Consider the following 21,202-nt stretch of genomic DNA (forward strand, 5'->3'; position numbering starts at 1 on the left):
TACTCACTGCATCAGTTAGGGTTAAATAACCTGTTGCCAGCTGAAACTTAATCCATGCAGTGATTATCTAATGGGAGGTTCTTACCCTTTTTTCTTAGTCAAGTTAAGGTGGTGACTTTTTTTTTGAATGGGCACTGTATTATACTCCATGTATATTTGTATTGTAATTTTTGTTTAGCGGTTATTCAAAGAAGCCGTATTTGAACATCTGACAACAACAACGGTGGTGTAGTGGTCACTGTTTGTATGTTCTCCCCATGTCTGTGTGGGTTCTCTACGGGTACTCTGGTTTCCTCCCACCTCCAAAGACCTGCATGTTGGTGACTCTAAATTGCCCATAGGTGTGCATGTGAGTGTGAAAGGTTGTCTGTCTCTGTATATCTACCCTGGGATGGACTGGCGACCTGTCCAGGGTGTTCGCCTCTCGCCCGATGACAGCTGGGATGGGCTGCAGCACTCCCGTGACCCTTGAGTGGACAAGCGGTTAGAAAAAATGGGTGGATGGATGGACAACAACAACTTAACAACTTAGATATCTGGGCACATTTTTAAGGTACCATGACAGAGGTTGCAGTTGTCATTACCCCTCCTTCAGACTGCCCCAGGCCAATGACACACTGTCCTTTCCACCAGATGACTCCACTGTCTCAGCACACATTTCTGCCTGTCACTCTGACTCACTGCTTCAGCCACAGCTTAGGATCTTCAGTTGTTGTCCACACAAATTCTCATGGAGAAACATGGTGGTCCCTACCACACACAGCAAAATACTACACGAAAAGCATTTCAGCACAGTGGCCCCACAGTGGTGGAATGAGCTGCCTAATGCTGCATGCTCAGCAGGCTCACTCCCAATATTCAAAGAGAACTGAGAGTTGAAGACAGAACTCTTCCCCAACTTCCTATGCACTTGCAAAAAGAAAAATTATTATTCCCTAGCTGTTTGTTTGCTTAGTACCTCACTTGTTTTGAATAAAAGCATCTGCCAAATGACTTCTTAAATTTACATGTAAATTTACATGTAAATGTAAGATTACCATAAATTGCAGCTGAACCTTGCTAAACCTTGTGAGCTTGGCTTCAGTAGCGACTGATGAGTAATATATTCCAGGATTTGTTGTAACATTTCACATATGAGCCCACCCTACACACTAAAACCCCATGGAGAGGATTTAATGTAAGCTTCACAGCTCAAAAGGACAAATTAGAACAGTTCTCAAATCAGAAACCTTAAGATGGGTCTAATTTACATCTACATTTAGTACAAGGCAGCTGTAGGAAGAGTTATTTCAGTTTCATGGGGCAAGATGGGGTGTTTTTTGTCTGTTTTGTTTTGATTAAAGTGCAGAGAAAGGTTCAGAAGTGCTCAGTTTTCAGTAAGTTTTTGAAAATGGAGAGTGAGGCAGCTGAGCATGCCGAAGTAGGCAGGTCGTTCCACCATTGTGGAACCACAATTTGGAGTGAAATGCTGATGCTTTAGAAAAACATACTGTAATATCAGTAAGAAATGATTTCATATATTTTGTTGAAATGTAAGATGATGCCCTAGGTCAAACAAGGACCAACAAATACAGTGGCGCTCGATTCATCTGCAGAACAAAGTGGGGATTGGCTGACAGAAGCCATTATCTTCAGAGGGCTCCAGATGTGATCGGCTGCTGCGATTTTTAGAAATACTGGCAAGGAATTCCTGAATTAAGTCTTTGGATAAGCATCAATGCTCCACTGAACGTAACTTGCATTCAGTTTATATCAAAGGATGGACAGTTGGAGAAAAATGCTTTGTTCCTAGTCCAGTACACAGCAAACCTCAAATGATTTTCCATAAGACTGAATGTGGACACATTGGAATAGAAGAACATTTTTTTCGCAATAACTGTAGAGATTTAACAAAGGCTCTCTCCTGCAAAGTCAGGCCTTTTTATTGCTGTCTAAAATTCCAGTGTGTGTGTATATATATATGTATATATATATATATATAATATAATGGTTACAAGAACTTGTGTATTGGTTAAATATTGAAGTCGCCAGTGATTAGAAGTGTCATTGGCCAGTGTACTTCTTTGACATGTAAATTACATCGTGTTAACGTTAACCAACCTGTAGCCACATGTAAAGTACTGTAGGCCTCAGGATGCAACTCTCAGACTTCAGTGAACATCTGCCATCTCCTCTACATTTGTGCTGCTTGCACGTGTTGGTAATAACTTAATTGGAAAAATTAAGTAATTACCAACCCATCAACAGGCAGTAGCAAAGTAGCACGATAAAGCTTTGCTGTATCTTACAACACATGTCAAGATAGTCAATACTTACTTACACTTAAATAACTCTCATCTCCATCTTTAGGATCTTTCTGCTGGTTCCTTCTTTCCTCTAAAATGGAGAGAGTCAAGATAGAGAGTGCTCCCTATAATCAGTTTTATAGCAGTAATTTCACATAAAAGTGACACTTGGAATATCTCTGAATAATTATAAATAGATAACATTTTTGATCTTCTCTGTACTTGCTTTCACAAGGGGTTTGTCTTGACTATTTCACCAGCAGCGTGTTTGAAAGTACAAAATAGCATGGCTCTGCCCTGCAGACATGTCTGTTTGCATACTGCATATCCCTGTCTCTATTTTGGGCCTGAGGAGATGTGTAGGGGGTGCACTGCAGGGCATTTCTCTCCAGGGCTATGAGGACGAGGAGAGGAGAAATGTGGATAGGTGACAGGCATTTCTTTTCCCTTGAAAAGGAGCCTGTGTTATGTCTTCTTCAGCTAATCCCTTTACTTGTGTTAATGTACTCAGTCATGTATGCCTTCCTAAGCTGATGTCATAAAACACAAACATATTGGGACTTAAGCCTTCTCACAGATAATCACGTTTATTTTATTTCTCAAGTATGATTAAATATACACACAGACTTAACATATCTTGTTTTTAATGCATGAGGGTGTCTTTGTATTTAGTCATCCTTATACGGAACATACAGAAGGTGGCAACATGTGCTCTTCCCTCCAGGCTCACTAGACCCTATAGAAACACAGTAGATAAAGCAAATAGCAGAGGTGGGGAAAGAGCAGTGAGGGGTAAAAATAGAGCAATCAGATTATGATTCCTGTCACACTGTCCTGGCACTGTCTCAGGCCTCTGATTGAGAGCTGGCTAAATGTCAGCCTATGGAGATGAGACAGAGAGACCAAGGCATCACTGCTTTGGTCCACTTTAAACTCTCTTACTAACATTATATCTCTTGATGTGGCTGCCATCAGCGAACAAATGTGTCAGAGAGAGTACAAAAATGATTACAGTTCATGATGTGTGCCTTCTGCTCATTCTGTTTCAATTCTTTATAAATATATATTGTAAATACTTTTTTCTACAGAGACAGACGTGATTGAATTGCCCTTGTGGATTATGTCAGTACTTCTACTCCATCTAGTGTTGAAAGTAGAACATGTTATGTAAAGTACCTCACTTCTCAGATAGAGTAGAGTTTGAAACTAGAGGCCTGCTTTCCCAAACTGTAATGTGGAAACATGAAACCTCCAGTTTGAGCTGATGCTCCTGACCTCCTATGTCCAGCAGTTAAACCATTGAATGAAACTATGTTCATATTTAAGAAGTTGCAGATATCATTGTAAAAAGGTAATTGTTCTTTTTTCGGAAAAAAAAGATAAAAGTTGGTTAGTTAAACTATTATTATACATACCTGTCTTGATTTAACAAACATAAGTCAGTTTAATCTAATCTGAGTAAATAATAAGTTCATTCACAAACAGATGTCCTGCATCAGTAACCAGAAGTTGCTGTTGATTTTTAACATCCCTTTACACACTTCCAAGATCACTGTAGTTGACAATTACCTGAAGAAGTCATCCTGTGTCATCCTGCTACATCTCCAGAGGAGGAAGTGGATGTTAATGAATGCCTTTTGTATAAACACATATATTGCTCTGTTTCTGGGTACTGGACCAACATCTCCACTTTGCAGAAAATGTTGTGAAATCAGGTTACATAGATGAGGTCTTTGTAGATTTGGGGAATCAAAAAGATTCAGTTGCAGGGAAGCGTCATGTTGTGTAGCTGATGCTAATAAAGTTCTTTCTACAACTTGTACAGATAGAAAGTCATAGCCAAGAAGCAAAATTTTAATTTAGCATCAACATGCATCATATTTGTTAGGGTAAAAAACAACTACCAGTTTTGGTCACTCAATCAGCACATCCAGCAACATGTGATTCAAAGAAGGCTAGATTCAGATTTAATAATAAACCTGTATTGCAAGAAATCTTTGGTATCCCCTATTACCACTTTACCAGAAGCCCATATTTGGCCAAAACCCACAGAGCTTAGAGTAGTAAGGTATTAAGTCCTTTTTTTTCTTTCCACCGAGGTTCTAATAATACAGTGTATTACTCATGCATGCATGTAAAGTGTAAGCCTTTGATTTATTAAATCTTATAGAGGCATTGAACTGCAGTTTTATTGGAAAGTTCCTGCACCTACAACAGTCATTGCTGATAAATTTCACCTAGCCACCTATGAACTTTGTTAGTTTGAAGGTAGACAGACAGCTACGTAGATAAATAGGTTAGATAGACAGATGGATAGACAGACCGACACAGCCCCTTCATTTCATTGCTAATCATTGACACAATTCAAATAAGCATATTGCTGCCGGAAGATGCTCCACTTCACCTATTAACTCAAGAGGACATCCTTTGCAGTTAAGCAACGCCAATAGCAGTGAGCTAAAGGCTTTAAAATACATCGCACTCAACATAGTACAGCAAACATCCACAAATCTTTCCAGAGCTGCTGTAATACTTAGTATTATTACTTAAGATGTTTGTGGATAAGCAGATTCTGACTCTGTTTAAAAGGAATGCCCATCACACGCTGACCTACTGGAGTGTTTTCTTCAGCTTTGGACTCTGCATTGCTTTCCTTGGACCTACTATTTTGGATTTGCAATGTCAAACAAACTCGACGCTTAGTCAAATTACTTGGGTATTCTTTGCCCAGCAGTTCTGCTTGTTGATTGGCAGCTCTGTCGGTGGTGTTTTCAAGCGGACGTAAGTATCATAAACTCTACACTGGGATGTTATCCTCCAGAATCTGCTGAGCAGTTGTTTGGTCTGCATAATAGACTAATAGTAATTTGAAAACAATAGTCTGGCATTATAATTCTATTTGTGTCTTTTTTCTTCTCTTAAAGGTTGTTCAGTGCCCTGTCTGCATTATTTGTCTGTGCTCTCATCATCTCTGTAATATTTGCCATCATCCCCCTGTGCAATAATGTTCTCCTTCTGGCCATCGCCATGGCTGTTTCTGGTTTGGCAATGGGAGTTATTGACACAATTGCCAACATCCAGCTGGTGACCATCTATCAGAAGGATTCAGCTGTTTTCTTGCAGGTGACGAGTCCTGTAGTATGAGCACTATAGCTGTAGAAATACTGACATGGCAGCATTAACGTTCATTGAATATTGAATAGCAGGTACAAATTTATGGAAAGATATGCAGTGGGATTTTGTACACTGCATATTCAGTAGACATATATTCCCATGTTAGAAGCTATTTCTGTAGTTTTGTTTTTGATTGGTTTTTTAAACTGCACTAAGGCATCTTTCTGGCCTTTATCTTTGTCTACATTTTGCAGGCTCTTCATTTCTTCATTGGGTTTGGAGCCCTAGTGAGCCCACTGATTGCAGATCCTTTTCTCTCAGACACGGGCTGTGGGAATCACACAGGGAACGGGACTGAGATCATGCATCATTTCAGATACATGCTGAGAAACAGTCTCATTGCAGAGCACAACATAACTCAAAGCCACTTGCCCCATGAGGGAGAGGCAGCGGAGTCCATTGTGCACTATGCTTTCTGGATTATGGCAGTTATTAATGTAAGGAGGATGATGAGGAGGTGTAAAATGAGGAGAGGGGTTATGGTTTTTATGTAGCCTAAATCTGATGTTTTCAGTTAGTAGTTGAAATGGCAAAAGTGTAAAAATCGGAATGTCATTTTTGCACTTTTAGCTTCCAGTGCCTATTGTAGTCTTGCTCCTGATGTATCGTGAGCAGCTGATCCCTTGCTGCCTCAGCGGCACTACTAGTCTTCTGAACAAAGATGAACTAGCAATGGAGAGCCAACAGGGGGCTGGTGGCTCAGACACAGAACAGAAAGAACTTGAAGCCAGAGGTAAAGTAGTGTTAGTTTTACAGTCTCATATTTTAAATTGAATAATGTGTGCTTTCATAGAATTTCCGTCAGTTTGGATGAGGAAAAAGTAATAAATGCTGTTTCGCGTGCTACAATCTGTCATATGTGACTTTTTGCTCTGTTACAGGTCATGGGGATATCTTTAGCTGTTGTCGGAATGATAACCTGCGCACACTGCCAGCATCCTTCTTTGCAATTCATGTCCTTGGTGGGATGGTGCTTTTTATGACGGATGGTATTGTGGTGAGTCACGGGTGCAGATAAATAAAATGATGTGCATTTCACATGCTATGTTCCACATAATTTTAAGAATGCACATAAATCTGTTTAGCATAAAACACAGAATTTACAGTAGAGCACACTAAATGGTCTGCCTTTTCTATTCAGGGTGCATATGCTGGCTTTGTGTACACCTATGGGGTTTCACCACCTATGTCATTGCCTCATAAGACAGCAGGTTACCTGGCCAGTATCTTTTGGGCAGCAATTACTGCTGGACGTTTGTTGTCCATACCTCTCTCGTACCGTTTCCAGCCTGTCAGACTGCTCATGTTCAATCTGGTAAATAAAATGAACCATTTAGACTGCCATAACATGACGGATGAGACAACACAATGAAAGCAAAAGGTGAAGTCAGCACTAACTTGTCCATGCTCGCTCTTCTTTCTTTTTTTTTTTTTAGGTCGGTGCTATTGTTACAGTCTTGATGCTCCTTATCTTCTATACCAGCAGCACCTTTTTATTTGTTGGGACATGTTTGTGTGGGCTGTTCCTTAGCAGCATCTTTCCCTGTATGCTTGCTTATACTGAAGACATCCTTGATTATCAAGGTATAATAGTGTGTATAAAGCACAATAGTAACAACACAGTAACTGCAATCACAGTAAGGAGAAGAAATAAACCACTAGTTTCTTTTTGCAGGCTGTGCAACCCCAGTCCTGGTGACAAGTGCAGGAATGGGAGAGATGGTAATGCAGGTTCTGGTTGGCTCAGTAAGTGTAATAAGAATCTTCTCTATTATATAAACAGATAGTGTAAGAAGAAGGTTTATAATTGCAGAAACAAGCTCAGCTGATATTTAGATTTAATGTTGCTGTCTTATCCCCAGATTATTCATACTGAAGGCAGCTACAGCTTCCTGCTATGTGGAGTGACAATCGCCTGCATTGGTTTTATTCTTTTCATCGCTCTACTGCTGTTCCAACGAATGCACAGAAATTACCTCACAGGTACAGTATTAGGCAACACTCTCTTATACTGCTGCTCATGGTTTGTTTTCACTCAACACCACCCTCTCTAACTCCCCCCGAATCCCAACAGGAACATCAAAAAAATCAGCCATTGTAGAGGAACCAGCAGCAGAGCACAATGGATCTGCCAAAACAGAACGGAATGAGGAGAAAGAGAGATGCTGAGATGGGCAGCAGCTGTGTTTTGTTCTCTGTTAGAAACAAATGTGTAACTACTGTTGATGACAGTCTGTCATCAAAGACTTTGTACCAAAGGTCAAGCACACAGTATGCTAGAGGTATCTATATTTTACCATATGATCACTGTGTTCTTCAAGTTGTGTATTATTTTGTAGTGCATCATTGTTTGTAATTGACAGTGCAAGGATTGTGATTATGCCTGCAGTTATCCGCTTAAAATATATCTGTACTGTAAAGTCTTCTGTTCTCTTTATGTTAACTGTGTCTTTTCATTTTGTTTGTTGTATGTGTTTTTGCATATGTAAATTGAAAAATACATTCTGTATATGAATATTGAAGCAATTGTACAAATCTGAACATAGTGCAGTTGTGATTGACATAAATAAACAACAAAGTCAAACCCTTATTTTATGTTTATTTTCTTTCAGCCTTGGTTTTACATTATTTAACATTTCAAACCCAGAGAAATTACCTCTACGTAAGAACAAATGTAAAACAAGGTCAACCAGCCTTTGAACAGTAGACCAGTCAATCTGTAACTTCAGCTTTAGGCCCAGTTGCAGCAGGAACAGGAGCTGTCAAAGACCAGACCAGCAGCACAGTTCTCAAAATACGTTTTCCCCCCACTGCAGTTGTAGAACTGGTTCTTGTTTGTTGGGTCTGGGTACATGCCGTTGCTCTTCCCAACACAGAACCCGCTGTTCATGCCGCTGGTGCCTGAGCCTCCACCGGAGGAGCTGCTGCCGCTGGAGCCTGAGCCTCCACCGGAGGAGCTGCTGCCGCTGGAGCCTCCGCTGGAGCTAGTGGTAGTGCTCACTCCAGGAATTGGTGGAAGGGGAGTTGCTGGAGGGGCACACGCTGAAAAACACACATTTATTCTTTAAAACAGTTATTTTACTGTAAACATGGTATGGATGTCACGTTGGTCATCAGTCATCAGTATTGGTCATGAGTATTAAAAGTCTTACGTGCTTGTTCCAGATTAAGGCCCTTTTTAAGAACGTTAATCAGTGGGTATTTTCCCTGGTTACAGAAAGTGCCCAAGTAGTCATCCATATCGATGGTCCACACCATGGCACCTCCAAAGTTACTAGTTGTCAGCCAGTTAGCCTACAGAAAGGACAGAGTGGTTGAAAACATAACTTTACCAAAATACTTGTACAGTATTTGCTGATAACTGGCAGCAAGACTCCACATAAAACATGGGTAGCAGGATAACTGAAGTTTTAACAGGTTATGGAAACTGGGAAATATATTTGCTATGTGGTACTTCATTGAAGCCAAACACATTGCCCTGCCAAAATAGTTTTGTAAAAAGGTTTTCTGTGCATGTTTGTTACCTTGATCTGGAAGCTCTTGATGTTGTCATAGCCTACCCACTGGTTTCCATCGTAAGCATATGGCACATCCTGGGCCTGGTTCCAAACCTCAGTTGCTCCATCTTTCAAAAAGCCACAGATCTGTAATTGAATAAAGCCATGATTCAGTGCCAGCATAAGGACTTTACGTAAAATTGAATCACCATCAATGTTCAAACTTATTCCTTTTTTTAATTTCATAGCAACAAGAAAATGTACCTCAAAGTAAGCAAGTTCTCCAGCCTCTTGTGTGTACTTTCCTGGTGTTCCGGCACCAGAAATTGGTGCTCCAAGGCCATGGTTAGCAGGGTTGCTAAGAGTAAAGGTGTTTCCATATGTGGGGAAACCAACAATCAGCTTCTCAGCTGGTGCTCCCTGACTCTTCCAGTAGTTCATAGCATAGTCCTGGTACATAGCAATTAGAAATGAAATAAACATGGCTCTGGGGCTTAATAACTTTTTAATCTTTACTGTAGTTGCAGATAAAATAAAAAGATTTCAGATGTGAATGGTTAAGTACTCACCACATTGAAGTAGATGAAGCTACCCTGGTCATCAGGGCCTCTAAACAGGGGGCTACATTCACCAGTCATGGGGTCCCAAGAGCCATGGAAGTCATATGTCATGACATTGATCATATCTAGAGCCCTGGAATTAGAAAACAAGAAAGGGGAGAAGTTCTGGTGTCAAGTTTAACAAGCTTTAGATCCATCATTGTAAAGAGTGAGTTGTTCTATTCAAATGTGGTCAATTTTTGATTTGAATAATACTGCACCCATCACCAGCATTGTTTCAGATGCTTACTGGCCAAGCTTAGGAATCTGATAAGCAGTCTCAATGGTGCCCTTTCCGGCCGACACAGCAGCAGATATTAGAAGACGAGCCTTGTTGCTCTGCTGGGCCTCACTCTCAAAGGCAGCTCTCAGTTCCTATTGAATATCAATAGATAATAAATAATAAAATATTTAGTGTTAACTGAACTCCAGAAATCATAAGCCATGATTTCTAACATAATCAGGTCATAGTGGTGTCACGGTGTCTCTTTTTCACATAAGGATTTACTGAGGCAGAACTTATTTAGACATTACTGAAAACAGGAAACTGAAGAGACAGATCAAACCTCCAGAAAAACAGAGTAGTTTTCTTTATCCTCAGGAGGGCCTCCTCTGTTGGCTGGGTACTCCCAGTCAATATCCAGCCCGTCAAACTCATACTTCCTCAGGAACGAAATGACTGAATTGATGAAGGTCTGGCGGTTGGCAGAGCTTGACACCATTTGTGAGAAACTAATGGAAATGGAAATGTGTTAAATGAGAATATCTCCACTGTTTAAAGGGCCACATGCGGAAAGCTGTAGATTATCTCACCCTGTAGAGCCGAAGTTCCATCCTCCAACAGACAGAAGAGTTTTCAAGTTGCCATTCCTGCCAATAAATCAGACACTTAACAACTAAAGACATACCTATTTTCCTAACTGTGCTACATGGACCATTACTTTAACAACAGACACAATTTATGTTGATGACTCACTGGTTCTTCAGGCCATTGAACTGACTGTAAAGCTCCACATCATTCCATTCATAGGTGGCCAGTTGGTTGTTCTTAATGGTGGCAAAGGCATACAGAAGATGGGTACACAGGCATGGGTCAATGTCATTAGGCATATAAATGGTTGGAGGTGGTCTGTACTGTGCCCAGTTTGTGAAGTAGCATGACAGTATGAAGGATGAGCCTGTGGTACATAAGAAAGAGATCATTTATGTTTATGATGCAGTCAACATTTTTGATTAAAACAAAATGAACTATTATATTCGTAAACAGCTTACCAAGCTGCGCATGCAGCAGCAGGGCCAATGCTATGAAGTTAAAAAAGCACATGGTTATCTTTGAGCAAACTGTAATTGGGAAAAAGTTTGAAAATGCACTCTTGACAGAACAGAATCAATGTGATGCATACACAAATCTTACATATACCAATTACAAGCAGAATTGACTGCACACAACAGAGAAAATAGTTTAGACACGGAGCAGCTCTGACTTACCTGTCACAAACAGTACTTTGCCCATGACTACCTTGTACAAGGAGGTTACCTAACAGGCGCTTTTATGCACGTCCAATTTGCTCAAACTTAACAGAAAATAGGACATCTGCCAACAAATGTGTTTGTTTGCAAAAGATTGTTCTAGGAACGATTATCAAATGTGCTCCCCGGAATCGTGTGTGATTACTTATCACACTTTCAAGCATATTCTCCACAGGCGCACTTTCTCCTTGTGTGAAGGACTCGTTTATCCAAAGCAATTACAAATCAAAGCTCTCCAGCAAATAGGTCTATGACATGTTTAAAAATGAACACTATAAATCCATAAGAACACATTTAAAAACTCATATGACTTAAAAAAAAATGTGTGTAAAGTGCATAAAATCTCTGTATATGCCTCTCATATCATTTAGTGAATATACTGTTGCTATAGCAGTGACATAAAACTTTTGTTGACTCGCAAAATTGCCTTTCAAACACTATTTAGACTGCAGCTATGTGATGGTAAATATGTTTGACAATTGTGTCAGGTCATGTGGATTGATTTACATTTAAATAAAAAGCAAAGTCAGGATACATTGAGAACTTATCTAATCATTTCACTTTTATTATAACACAACCTTTCTTATCATTAACACTTTATGTAATATTTAAAGAAAGATATGCTGGTGTCAGTGGAAAACACGTTGGCTGAGCCAAATTTTGAAAAAAGCAGAAGTAATGTCACTCGCGTTTCCAAAACAGCTCTATCAGCATTTCATTGTGTGTCTCAATCATTAAACAAAATAAAATAAAACAAACACTGTCAAGGGGACCGTCAGTGGGATGTTACATTTGCTCACTGGTTCACTTAAGTGTGAAAGTTTTTCTTAAGGTCATTTCATCATCTCAGGACAGTTCATTCAAATATCTATTTGAGAATTCTTTCCCCTGAGGTACAAATTAAATGCTAATCTGATTCTGTCGCAGATTATACATGAACTTTCATTAGACATGTGTTGAGTTTAAAGAAAAAGAACACCATCACTGTGACTTCGTTCAGCGCTGCCTTAAATATTCACAAAACTAAAATTTTTCATTAGTTTAATATGAGGGGGTAGAACTTTCTCTGTACATTTACTTACAGCAAGAAACAGATACATAGTACAACTATTTTATGCATATTTTTTAAGAATCCATGAGTTTTCAGAAATAGAGTGTAGACCTCTGCACTCCTTACTTTTTCACCACCACTGTATGCGTCATCAGCACAGTTCTGTTTTTACACTTGTGTGGGATGAGCTTCTCTCATGGTAGTCAGGCCACATCAGCATTGTTTTCAAGCTTCCTTCCAAACTTTTGTCCATTTGTTTTAGTTGATTTTAATTTTATGTAGAATTATTAGAAAGTCATTTTGATTGTTCTGGAAATCTCTGGATTGGAGGAACACAGTAGTTTTTCCTAAAGATATTTGGTGTTTGGATGATGGGGGTGGACCGCATTAACTCACCAGTTCAAAATCTGCCATAGGTGCTGTGGTAATTGGTAACTGTGAAGGTCATCCTCGAAGAGATCACTGCCATCAGCATAGAAATGTTTCCTTATAGCATGTAGGCGATCACTGGGAACAGCAGAAGTTTTAGGCAGTGATAATTTGGTTTATTTTTGTTCAAACATTTGAACTAAAATCAAATCAAAATTCTCTCTTACAGATATACCATCCATCCATTAACTGCTTATCATTGTACTTTGTAGGGCGGCTGGTGCCAGCACCAGCTGGCATTTGGCGAGAGGTGGAGATCTGTACCAATTGCCAGTCAATAACAGACGTCAAACTATAGAGACAGAGAGGCATTCACATTCACACTAACACCTGTGGGCAGTTTATAATCTCCATTGACCCTCATTTGCATGACTTTGGAGGGAAAACCTGCAAATTGCACACAAGAATGTCTTTGTTTCTACATTTGCTTTGGACAGTTTGGTCTTTGGTGCCACCTGCTGTTTAAGTAGATGTCTGGATCAGCAATTCTCACTTGTCAAAAGTTGAGAGATTGGACAAAGTGGGATGTCAAAATAATGTTTCCCATACGACAACAAGCATATGCTGTAAATGTTACCAATAAACTGATTTCACAACACACGAGACAAAAGAGGAAGTGTCTAAATGCGATGTACTTCTGCTTCATCTTGTTCTATCCATCCCCATCGTGAGGAACATGTGGATATTTATTGGCTTCATTAAAGGTAATTTTTTACTAGATATGTAGCTCTGCAGACTAGTAAATAATGTTTAATTAACTAACATAATGTAAAATACTGTATGTTTGGATTTTGCAGTTCCACTTCTCTGTCTCTTCTGCTTGATGAAGGATACAGTAGACTCAGTTCAGTTGTCGGCTCCAGAAGTGGTAACTGCATCCTCTGGAGGATCAGTGACAGTATCTTGTCAATATGACCTTACGTTCAGAGAAAACACAAAGTACTGGTGCAAAGGAGCAGTGTATGACTTCTGTGTCATAGTGGTGACAACATCCAAGAATCCAATTAGGGACAGAAGCTCCATTGCTGATGATAAGGAGGAGGGAGTCTTCAGTGTTACTGTAGAGTCATTCGGAAAGAGCGATGAGGGTATGTACTGGTGTGTCATCTCCACACCTGGAAGGAACATCCACAAGGCTGTCAGGCTCCTTGTCTCCCACACAGGTATGCCCCAGCTGACTCAGCTCAAGTCTAACACAACTGCCGATATTGCTGCTTCTTCATATTACTGCTTCAACACCAGAGAAACAAAGCTCATATACCTGACATAACTTTTCACATGGCATTAATTTCAGTCGTGTTAAAATTTTATTGGCTAGTTTCCCACATCTGTGTATAGCTAAAGCGAATGCTGTCTGGTACAGTCCTATGATAACTTCTATCTTCGAAAAGGTGAAAATGTTCACTTTTTTGAGAGTTCTTGAACCAGCATTTTGCAGCCACAGTGTCCTTGAATGTTGTTTATAGGTGTTATTTGTGTTATTCAAGATGTCAGTCCTTGATTTTTTTTATTTCAAAATTGTTTTCTCATAGTTACATTTACAACGCCAACCAGCTTGTCAGTGGAAAATGATGATACAAGGTGAGTGGAGTCTACAGTGATAATCTACCATTCCATATTGTTGTTGTTGAGCAACATATTAATTAAAAATTAACAGTTGATATAATTGAATAAATGATCATATAAACAATTATGTGCCACTTTGAACTAACTGACTCTGATCCCAGCTAATGGCTTTGTTTGTTTCAACTAGTTGGTGGGCGACTCTGCGATGGATTCTGTTTATTTTAATGTTGTGTTGTCTGGTATCAACACATATCACTGTGTGGAGGATAAAAGCCGCAAAGAAAATATCACAGCAACAACAATTTCAAAATCAAACCTCAAACGTCTATCAATAAAAGTCAAATTTTAAATTTCTTTTTTTTATATGTGTACAAAAGCATTCAACCCAGGGACATTCGATAAGGGTTTGATTTTGTCTTAGTATTTTATTTCAGTGCCATGGCCTAAAATAACTTCAGGCCCACCTTTGTATATCCAATCAGCTCAAAATTAGGACCACAGCAGAACTGGGGTCTTTGGCTTTTATTTACAACTTATTTACAGATCTTTTATGGATGGTCATGCGGTTGCTGTGATGCATTGCTTAAAAAAATACAAAACATTGACAAATGGTGACATTGAATGTTGGTGATAAACTTCTCCATTTGTGTTAAATAAAAGGAAGGAATAAAGATGTGGTTTCCCAACTTCAGTCACGCTTACTTCCCTATGAGATACCTACATAGGGTGTTTCTATCTGAGGGGATTTATGCAAACTCGTGACTTTCATCAAAAATAATTGATGCTCACATTCCACAGAAAATGTTACGTAATATCTTATCTAAGGGAGGTGGAATGATTTGTGATACTTTTCTAGTAGCTTTCTCTACCCAGTTGATTGTAGCTGCAACACTGTCACTTGTCATATTAGGCAAATAGTGGTGGTAACACTAAAAAGGGCTCCATTGACTCACAATAAACCAAACATTGCAGCACATAATATAACATGATCCTAATTTATTGCATGTATATTTATTGTAATATTTGTAACTGTGTTTTTCGGTGACAAAACAAATTATTTTAAAAAAAAGGCCTCTAGCAAATTAAAAACACTGGCTCTAGCTATCTTTTCTTTGTATTATTTATTATCTCATCTTTTCATTATGATACTGTGCACACTACTACCTGTGACTGCAGCACATAAAGGCCAGAGCTCAGATCCAGGTATGAGGAGGTGACGTCACCTCTTCTGCTGCGTGAACATTTGTCAAGACAGCTAACATGGCAAGAGGGATGGGACGCCTGGGGCTTTTTCAAAGTAAAAGCATCAGACGGAACAGACACGTGAAGATTTTGGAGTTAAAAACTACATACTGGCAAGAAAACATCCCCCAATCAACAAATACTGATTTAATCTCAACTTCTTTAAGTGTTTGTTGGGAGGTATATATTGCAATATGTGCATCCTGTTTCTCATTGGCTGCTAAACGTTTTTACTTTGAAGGTGCTGTCCGGTGTTATTTGGTTTAGCTTGACAGGAAGTCTGGACTGACGAGTGTACCAAGCTGCTGCTAGGTGGTGCCAACGCCCGGCGAAACAGACAGCTAACGCTAAAGTTAGCTAGCAAAGAGACGAAAAGACGCTGGTACGTAACTCAAACATATTCTGACGTCCTTGTTTTTTAGTTAGTTGACAAATACACGTTCTCATAGTTGCCTCATGTTTTGTTTTGTCAGCCGGAGATCGGGTACAACGTTAGTTTGAAAGCTAACGTGGGCCGGCCAGTGGCTTAAACTAGCTGACTAGCTAGTATTGTCTAGCATAGCGTTAACTTAACTTGTTGTTAAAATTCTCCTTATTTTGAAGTACACGGTGTTTTATTATGTGAAGGTCCGATTACCCTATTTACAAATACTACAGTTAGAAAGGTAAATACAATCCACAAAGCGCTGGCATGTGATAAACATTGTCATTGGCTAGCTAACGTTAGGCAGACAGTTTTGGTGGTGGGGTGTGACACTAACATCAATGTTGGGGAGTAATGTTAGAAAACACAGCTTTTCTTTAGCCATAAACATAGTTGTCACTAGCACTTGATAAGACTAAACCATTAAATAACAAAAATTGCGACAGGGCCAATGTTTGTGATTTAAAAATGTTAGTGAGTTAACTGTTTCCTCTCCTTGCAGCTAACGTTAACGTGTCAGAAAGCACAGAGATGCAGACCATCAAATGTGTGGTGGTGGGTGATGGAGCTGTTGGAAAAACCTGCCTTTTGATTTCATACACAACCAACAAATTTCCCTCTGAATATGTACCAACAGTGAGTACGTTTTGAATAGTTTCACAGTCGGATGCATAAGTGTCAAAGCAAAAATTGAACCTCAATGACATTCATTCTTTTATCACAGGTGTTTGACAACTATGCAGTAACTGTAATGATTGGGGGTGAACCCTACACCCTTGGCTTATTTGATACAGCAGGTAAGATCATTAATCCCTCTTTGAATTTGTGCAGTTTTAGTATATCGCAATGAAGTTCACTTTTCATGTGATCTCTGTAGGTCAGGAGGATTATGACAGGTTACGACCACTAAGCTACCCACAGACAGATGTCTTCTTAGTCTGTTTCTCAGTTGTTTCGCCCTCCTCCTTTGAGAATGTTAAAGAAAAGGTGAGTGCAACATCTTTTTTTGGAACTAATCTGCCTTTGGTACTTAATTTAACCTATTTCTCTGCTTGTATTTGTATTATTGAGTGATTTAAGATTGGTAAATCAGTATAACAATGAGTCATTGTCTGTTTTACAAAACCTGGATTGTTCTTGCTGAGTTGTTTTAAGTCCTTGTAGACAGAACCTAGTGCAAAGCACATATTATTTTGATGATTATGTATATTTTTTTTAATTAAAAAGTTCCAAACACATTGGCTCTATGATATAGAACACAAAACACAATATTTTCAGCTAATATTAATTCATAGTTATTTTTCATGCGAAAAGTTGAACAAAAAATCAATGCATAAAACCAGCTTCCAATTTATTTCACTCCTCAAACTTAATGCACTCACCAACCTCACTGTTCTCAAAGCAGATGTGAAGTCTGAAAGTGTTATTGAGACCAGGAGTACATAGCAAAGCATTTTAAGCTTGCAGTTTTACTGTGTGAAATTTAATCAAGAGATGGCAGTTCATGGGAACTGTGAAGGTGAAAATGAGATTCGGAAGACAAAGAAAAATCTCAGGACTGTTGCTTCTGAGATTTTTCTGAGATGGTCAGAAGGGCTAATCAAAATCCCCATTTGACTGCACAAACTGCTGAAAGATTTGGCAGACTTAGGAGTGGTGATGCACCATTTCACAGTACAATGATGCTTGCACAAACAAGACCTTCGTGGAAGTGTCTGTAGAAGAAAACCGTGCATGTGTAGTAGTTTTTGGAAACAAGTATTGTGGACTGATGGAATTAAAATACAACTCTTTGGTAATCAGCAGAGGGGTGTTTGGAACTTGGAGGTTGTGTTGTAGCCAGTGGCACAGGACATATAGCAAAGATTGAGGGAAGAATAGATTTCACTAAATACCAGCAAATTCTGGAAGCAAACATCACTCCATCCGTAAAAATGCTGAAGCTGACAGGAGGATGGGTTCTGCAACGGGATAATCCATTCCTAAACATACCTCAAAGGTTACCATGAACTACCTTGAGAGATGCAACCTGAAAGAGGAACTCGGTGTGCAAGACAGCCCAGGGATATTTCTCTAGTACTAGCTAGAATACTTTTGCAAGGAAAATTGGGAGGAAATATGAAATAGAAGACCCGAAAGATGGCTGCAAAAACATATGCAAACTGTGATATTTGCTAAAGAGAGTGTTATAGTAGGGTGCCCACACTGCAGCACAGGCCGCAGTGTGACTACTACTGTTTTTTTTGTCAAATTTATGTGTAGAAGGTTTAATTAGTTTTTAAATGTTCCCTATATTTATAATGGCTCCTGACACAAACGTTTAAGTAACAGACCAAGATTACACTAGATTTAGATCAAATTACTTTTGTATTTGGTCACAACAAACAACATAGATAAGATATTATAGTAGTTAGGCTAACATGCAAAATGACTCATACAAAGATCTTGATATACTACTATATATACCATCTAGTCACTACATTATACTATGTTCAGTTCAGCCTCTAGCAGTGATGGTGATTTGAACTCAGTGCTAGTATCTTTGCCACACTTTTGGTTTTGCATGTTTATTGTGTGTTATTTACACATTCATTTTTCTTTGTGTCTTCTTGTATGTGCACCCATTAATTAGTGTATTTATTTATTAATTTGTGCACAAATGGACCAAATGACATGGCATAAGAGAAATACTACTACTAGTACTTGAAACGAAAATAAATAACTGCCACAAAAATATTGTACAGTATAGATTCAAGTACAGACATATATGCATATACATGCACATACACAACTAATAAATGTGTTTTATGTATGTATGTATGTATAAAGTGTAACTTTTCTGGATAAGTTCCATGGAACCATGGCAATAAATATATATTCTATATAGCTAATATAATATACATTTTATTTTTATTTTTTTACAATAATTCTATTATGTCATAACAGTTGTGTTCATAGCGTTTACATACGTGCCTTCTAGTGATGTTTATTTTAATGATTTGTTTCCCCAGTGGGTTCCTGAAATAACTCACCATTGTCCCAAGACCCCGTTCCTGTTGGTGGGCACTCAGATTGATCTGCGTGATGACCCCTCCACAGTGGAGAAGTTAGCTAAGAACAAACAGAAGCCAATCACCCCTGAGACAGCAGAAAAGCTGGCTCGTGACCTTAAGGCAGTCAAATACGTTGAGTGCTCAGCTCTAACACAGGTAAGATTTCCCATTAAACCACACTTAAACTGGTGTATCAAGTGTGTGTGTTTCAGTCCTAACCAACTGGAAATGCTTTGTCTTGTGTCTTGCTAACAACATTTGGCTAAAATCTCCATCTAACTGTGTGGTGTGCCTGTCTTTCTCCCTTCTTTTCCTCTTTCTATAGCGGGGACTGAAGAACGTATTTGATGAGGCTATCCTAGCTGCTTTAGAGCCCCCTGAAACTCAGAGAAAGAGAAAATGCTGTTTGTTCTGATGTCTTCTTGCATCACGCTTAGCCTCTCAATCGTCTGCTGCTTATTCATTAAAAAGAGATGTCTGTCACTAAAATACCTACAAAGCTCTTTTAAACTGTAAAACGTTGTGCCCATTACCTTTATTCCGTCTGTTGTGTGCTTTCTTTTCAACTTGGCCTAATCACAATTATCCACGCTGCCTAACATGACGAGTGCCATAATTTAGTTCTCCTTGCAATATGTGTACTTGGACATGACTGGGTTTGGTTTTGTTAATTTAAAAACTAACATTCTGTTATAATGTCAGTATCAGTCATACCCTACTAAGCATTTAAGCAACGTAATGTCTTGGACAGTAAGAACCGTTTCTTTTTCTACCGCAGCATCAAAATTTTCCATGGGCTTTTGTCTTTACTCAACTTGAACATGAGAAGAGTCTTGTATAATGTTATTTGAATAAAGGAAAATTTTGCTTCTTTTGCAATTAGCTCCCTGAAGATGTTAATTTGTGTTTGAAACATAGCCTTGTTTTGAATATTAATATTTTGTTTCCACAGAAAGGATTAAAGAATGTGTTTGATGAGGCAATACTGGCTGCCCTGGAGCCTCCTGAACCTAAGAAAAGACGTAAATGTGTTCTGCTCTAAGTTTCATCGCGGCCTTCTCCCCACCAGGTTCCAAATCTAGGTTAACAGTGTCGAAGAGGTTTGCTGCACAAGCACATTCCGTCATGATTTGAGATATCATGAAATATTTGCTTTCTGACTGACATAGCCTGAATACATATTTAATGTGTTGAACTTGATTTTTTATTTTTTTTTTTTTATAAACTACATAACATTTGACGCTGTTTGGTAATTTTGTGCATCTGAAATGTTCTTATATGATGTGAACACTGAATACTTACAGAATGGCACACAAACGACCTGTGGGAAAGAAATGTAGCTTGACCACATTGTGTTTAGAGCTCATTTTGCATTATATTCCAAAAGAGCTGACAAATGGCTGTATAAAACACAAGCAGGCTAAAAATGAGGCATTGGTGAGATGCTCCAATTCTAATTACATTTTACATCTATTTTTGTTTTGAAGTATAAATGTTCAACACTGTGAGTGATGCTGAACTGTTTTTTTCCACTGCTGGTTTTTTGTTTTTCAGACATTTTTAAGAATGACACATTTCTCAAAGAGTTAATAGGAGTCGATGTGTGTTATTCAATGTCAACTTGGTTTCTGGGCAGATCTAAGAAATATTTCATGTAATATGACATTTCTAGGCTCTCCTTCATTATAGTTCTATTTTATACCCAAAGAAAACTGGATAAATTGACACCTGAAGTAGAGAGCCTGACAAACTTGGGTAATATGGAACTTAGATTTTAAATACAGTACGTACATCCAAACGTTTCAATGGGAACATTTTCAGCTTATCATCCCAGGCTGATGAACTACTGTATTTTGTAAATTTAGCATGAGAGTCAGATCGCAACATGTGACCGTTCTTTAAAAAAAAAAAAAGCTACACTCTGAAACCCTGTGAAGATTTTACAATGACTGAGCTAGTGCTATTTGCATTTGTCTTTTATTATGCTTAGGCAGTGAGCTTGAATTTTATCTGTAAATATCGTGAGAATAACTCATAACTTATTGACAGTCGTCTGCATTACTGACAGTGAGATTTAGAGAAACTGAAATGACACTGAAATTAAATTAACCAAGAGAATGAAAACTAGTGTCTTGTACTATGATTTTTATTCAATTGGACATTGACGCTGCAATGTATTCTGACTGTGATACAGCATCACAACAAACCAGTATTATGAATAAACCTCCCTTCATATACTATGTTGTCTCACATGATGATTTGAGCTTGGATAAATAATACTTTGCATAATAACATGTTACCTTGTAAAATATTACATATTTTCAGCAATACAATGAATATTAAACTGGTATT

General features: G+C 38.6%; 4 protein-coding genes across 5 annotated transcripts; 3 read left to right on the forward strand and 1 right to left on the reverse strand.

Moving 5' to 3' along the window:
* The first annotated feature begins 3,207 nt into the window (after positions 1 to 3,207).
* Positions 3,208 to 8,038, forward strand: LOC113166944 (major facilitator superfamily domain-containing protein 4B). The gene is made up of 10 exons (XM_026367219.1): positions 3,208 to 5,066; positions 5,210 to 5,408; positions 5,654 to 5,896; positions 6,030 to 6,192; positions 6,341 to 6,456; positions 6,601 to 6,774; positions 6,896 to 7,043; positions 7,135 to 7,205; positions 7,322 to 7,442; positions 7,534 to 8,038. Exons 1-10 carry the CDS (start codon positions 4,837 to 4,839, stop codon positions 7,626 to 7,628), a joined length of 1,560 nt encoding a protein of 519 aa, XP_026223004.1. The 5' UTR covers positions 3,208 to 4,836; the 3' UTR covers positions 7,629 to 8,038.
* Positions 8,039 to 8,190: 152 nt separating this feature from the next.
* LOC113166953 (acidic mammalian chitinase-like) lies at positions 8,191 to 11,068 on the reverse strand. The gene is made up of 11 exons (XM_026367233.1): positions 11,044 to 11,068; positions 10,828 to 10,857; positions 10,532 to 10,733; positions 10,369 to 10,425; positions 10,122 to 10,287; positions 9,806 to 9,930; positions 9,526 to 9,649; positions 9,221 to 9,406; positions 8,984 to 9,103; positions 8,612 to 8,753; positions 8,191 to 8,501 (listed from the first exon to the last, which is right to left on the reverse strand). Exons 1-11 carry the CDS (start codon positions 11,066 to 11,068, stop codon positions 8,191 to 8,193), a joined length of 1,488 nt encoding a protein of 495 aa, XP_026223018.1.
* A 2,115-nt stretch (positions 11,069 to 13,183) lies between these two features.
* LOC113166978 (CMRF35-like molecule 1) lies at positions 13,184 to 15,195 on the forward strand. Its single transcript, XM_026367264.1, has 4 exons — positions 13,184 to 13,269; positions 13,363 to 13,728; positions 14,098 to 14,146; positions 14,319 to 15,195. The coding sequence occupies exons 1-4, from the start codon at positions 13,242 to 13,244 to the stop codon at positions 14,464 to 14,466; spliced, it is 591 nt and encodes a 196-aa protein (XP_026223049.1). The 5' UTR covers positions 13,184 to 13,241; the 3' UTR covers positions 14,467 to 15,195.
* Positions 15,196 to 15,621: 426 nt separating this feature from the next.
* Positions 15,622 to 21,088, forward strand: LOC113166980 (cell division control protein 42 homolog). 2 transcript variants are annotated; one of them, XM_026367266.1, is made up of 6 exons: positions 15,622 to 15,755; positions 16,300 to 16,433; positions 16,522 to 16,594; positions 16,675 to 16,784; positions 18,809 to 19,006; positions 19,803 to 21,088. In XM_026367266.1, exons 2-6 carry the CDS (start codon positions 16,329 to 16,331, stop codon positions 19,890 to 19,892), a joined length of 576 nt encoding a protein of 191 aa, XP_026223051.1. In that variant the 5' UTR covers positions 15,622 to 15,755; positions 16,300 to 16,328; the 3' UTR covers positions 19,893 to 21,088. The 2 variants fall into 2 exon arrangements, with proteins under 2 accessions (XP_026223051.1, XP_026223052.1); XM_026367267.1 differs by lacking the exon at positions 19,803 to 21,088 and adding an exon at positions 19,176 to 19,732.
* Positions 21,089 to 21,202: the final 114 nt, after the last annotated feature.

This window comes from Anabas testudineus, chromosome 7 (genome assembly GCF_900324465.2).
Source record: "Anabas testudineus chromosome 7, fAnaTes1.2, whole genome shotgun sequence".
Lineage (NCBI taxonomy): Eukaryota > Metazoa > Chordata > Actinopteri > Anabantiformes > Anabantidae > Anabas > Anabas testudineus.

Bases quoted from the DNA above. Each gene is read 5' to 3' on its own strand.
- LOC113166978 (XM_026367264.1), top strand. From the start codon at position 13,242: ATGTGGATATTTATTGGCTTCATTAAAG. The intron at 13,729-14,097 runs GTATGCCCCAGC...GTTTTCTCATAG, and splicing joins GCTCCTTGTCTCCCACACAG to TTACATTTACAACGCCAACC. The intron at 14,147-14,318 runs GTGAGTGGAGTC...TGTTTCAACTAG, and splicing joins GTGGAAAATGATGATACAAG to TTGGTGGGCGACTCTGCGAT.
- LOC113166980 (XM_026367266.1), top strand. From the start codon at position 16,329: ATGCAGACCATCAAATGTGTGGTGGTGGGTGATGGAGCTGTTGGAAAA. The intron at 16,434-16,521 runs GTGAGTACGTTT...CTTTTATCACAG, and splicing joins CCTCTGAATATGTACCAACA to GTGTTTGACAACTATGCAGT. The intron at 16,785-18,808 runs GTGAGTGCAACA...TTGTTTCCCCAG, and splicing joins TTGAGAATGTTAAAGAAAAG to TGGGTTCCTGAAATAACTCA.
- LOC113166944 (XM_026367219.1), top strand. From the start codon at position 4,837: ATGTTTGTGGATAAGCAGATTCTGACTCTGTTTAAAAGGAATGCCCAT. The intron at 5,067-5,209 runs GTAAGTATCATA...CTTCTCTTAAAG, and splicing joins GGTGGTGTTTTCAAGCGGAC to GTTGTTCAGTGCCCTGTCTG. The intron at 6,457-6,600 runs GTGAGTCACGGG...TTTTCTATTCAG, and splicing joins TTATGACGGATGGTATTGTG to GGTGCATATGCTGGCTTTGT.
- LOC113166953 (XM_026367233.1), bottom strand. From the start codon at position 11,068: ATGGGCAAAGTACTGTTTGTGACAG. The intron at 10,858-11,043 runs GTAAGTCAGAGC...TTAACTTCATAG, and splicing joins CAAAGTACTGTTTGTGACAG to CATTGGCCCTGCTGCTGCAT. The intron at 9,931-10,121 runs GTTTGATCTGTC...GATATTCAATAG, and splicing joins ACTACTCTGTTTTTCTGGAG to GAACTGAGAGCTGCCTTTGA.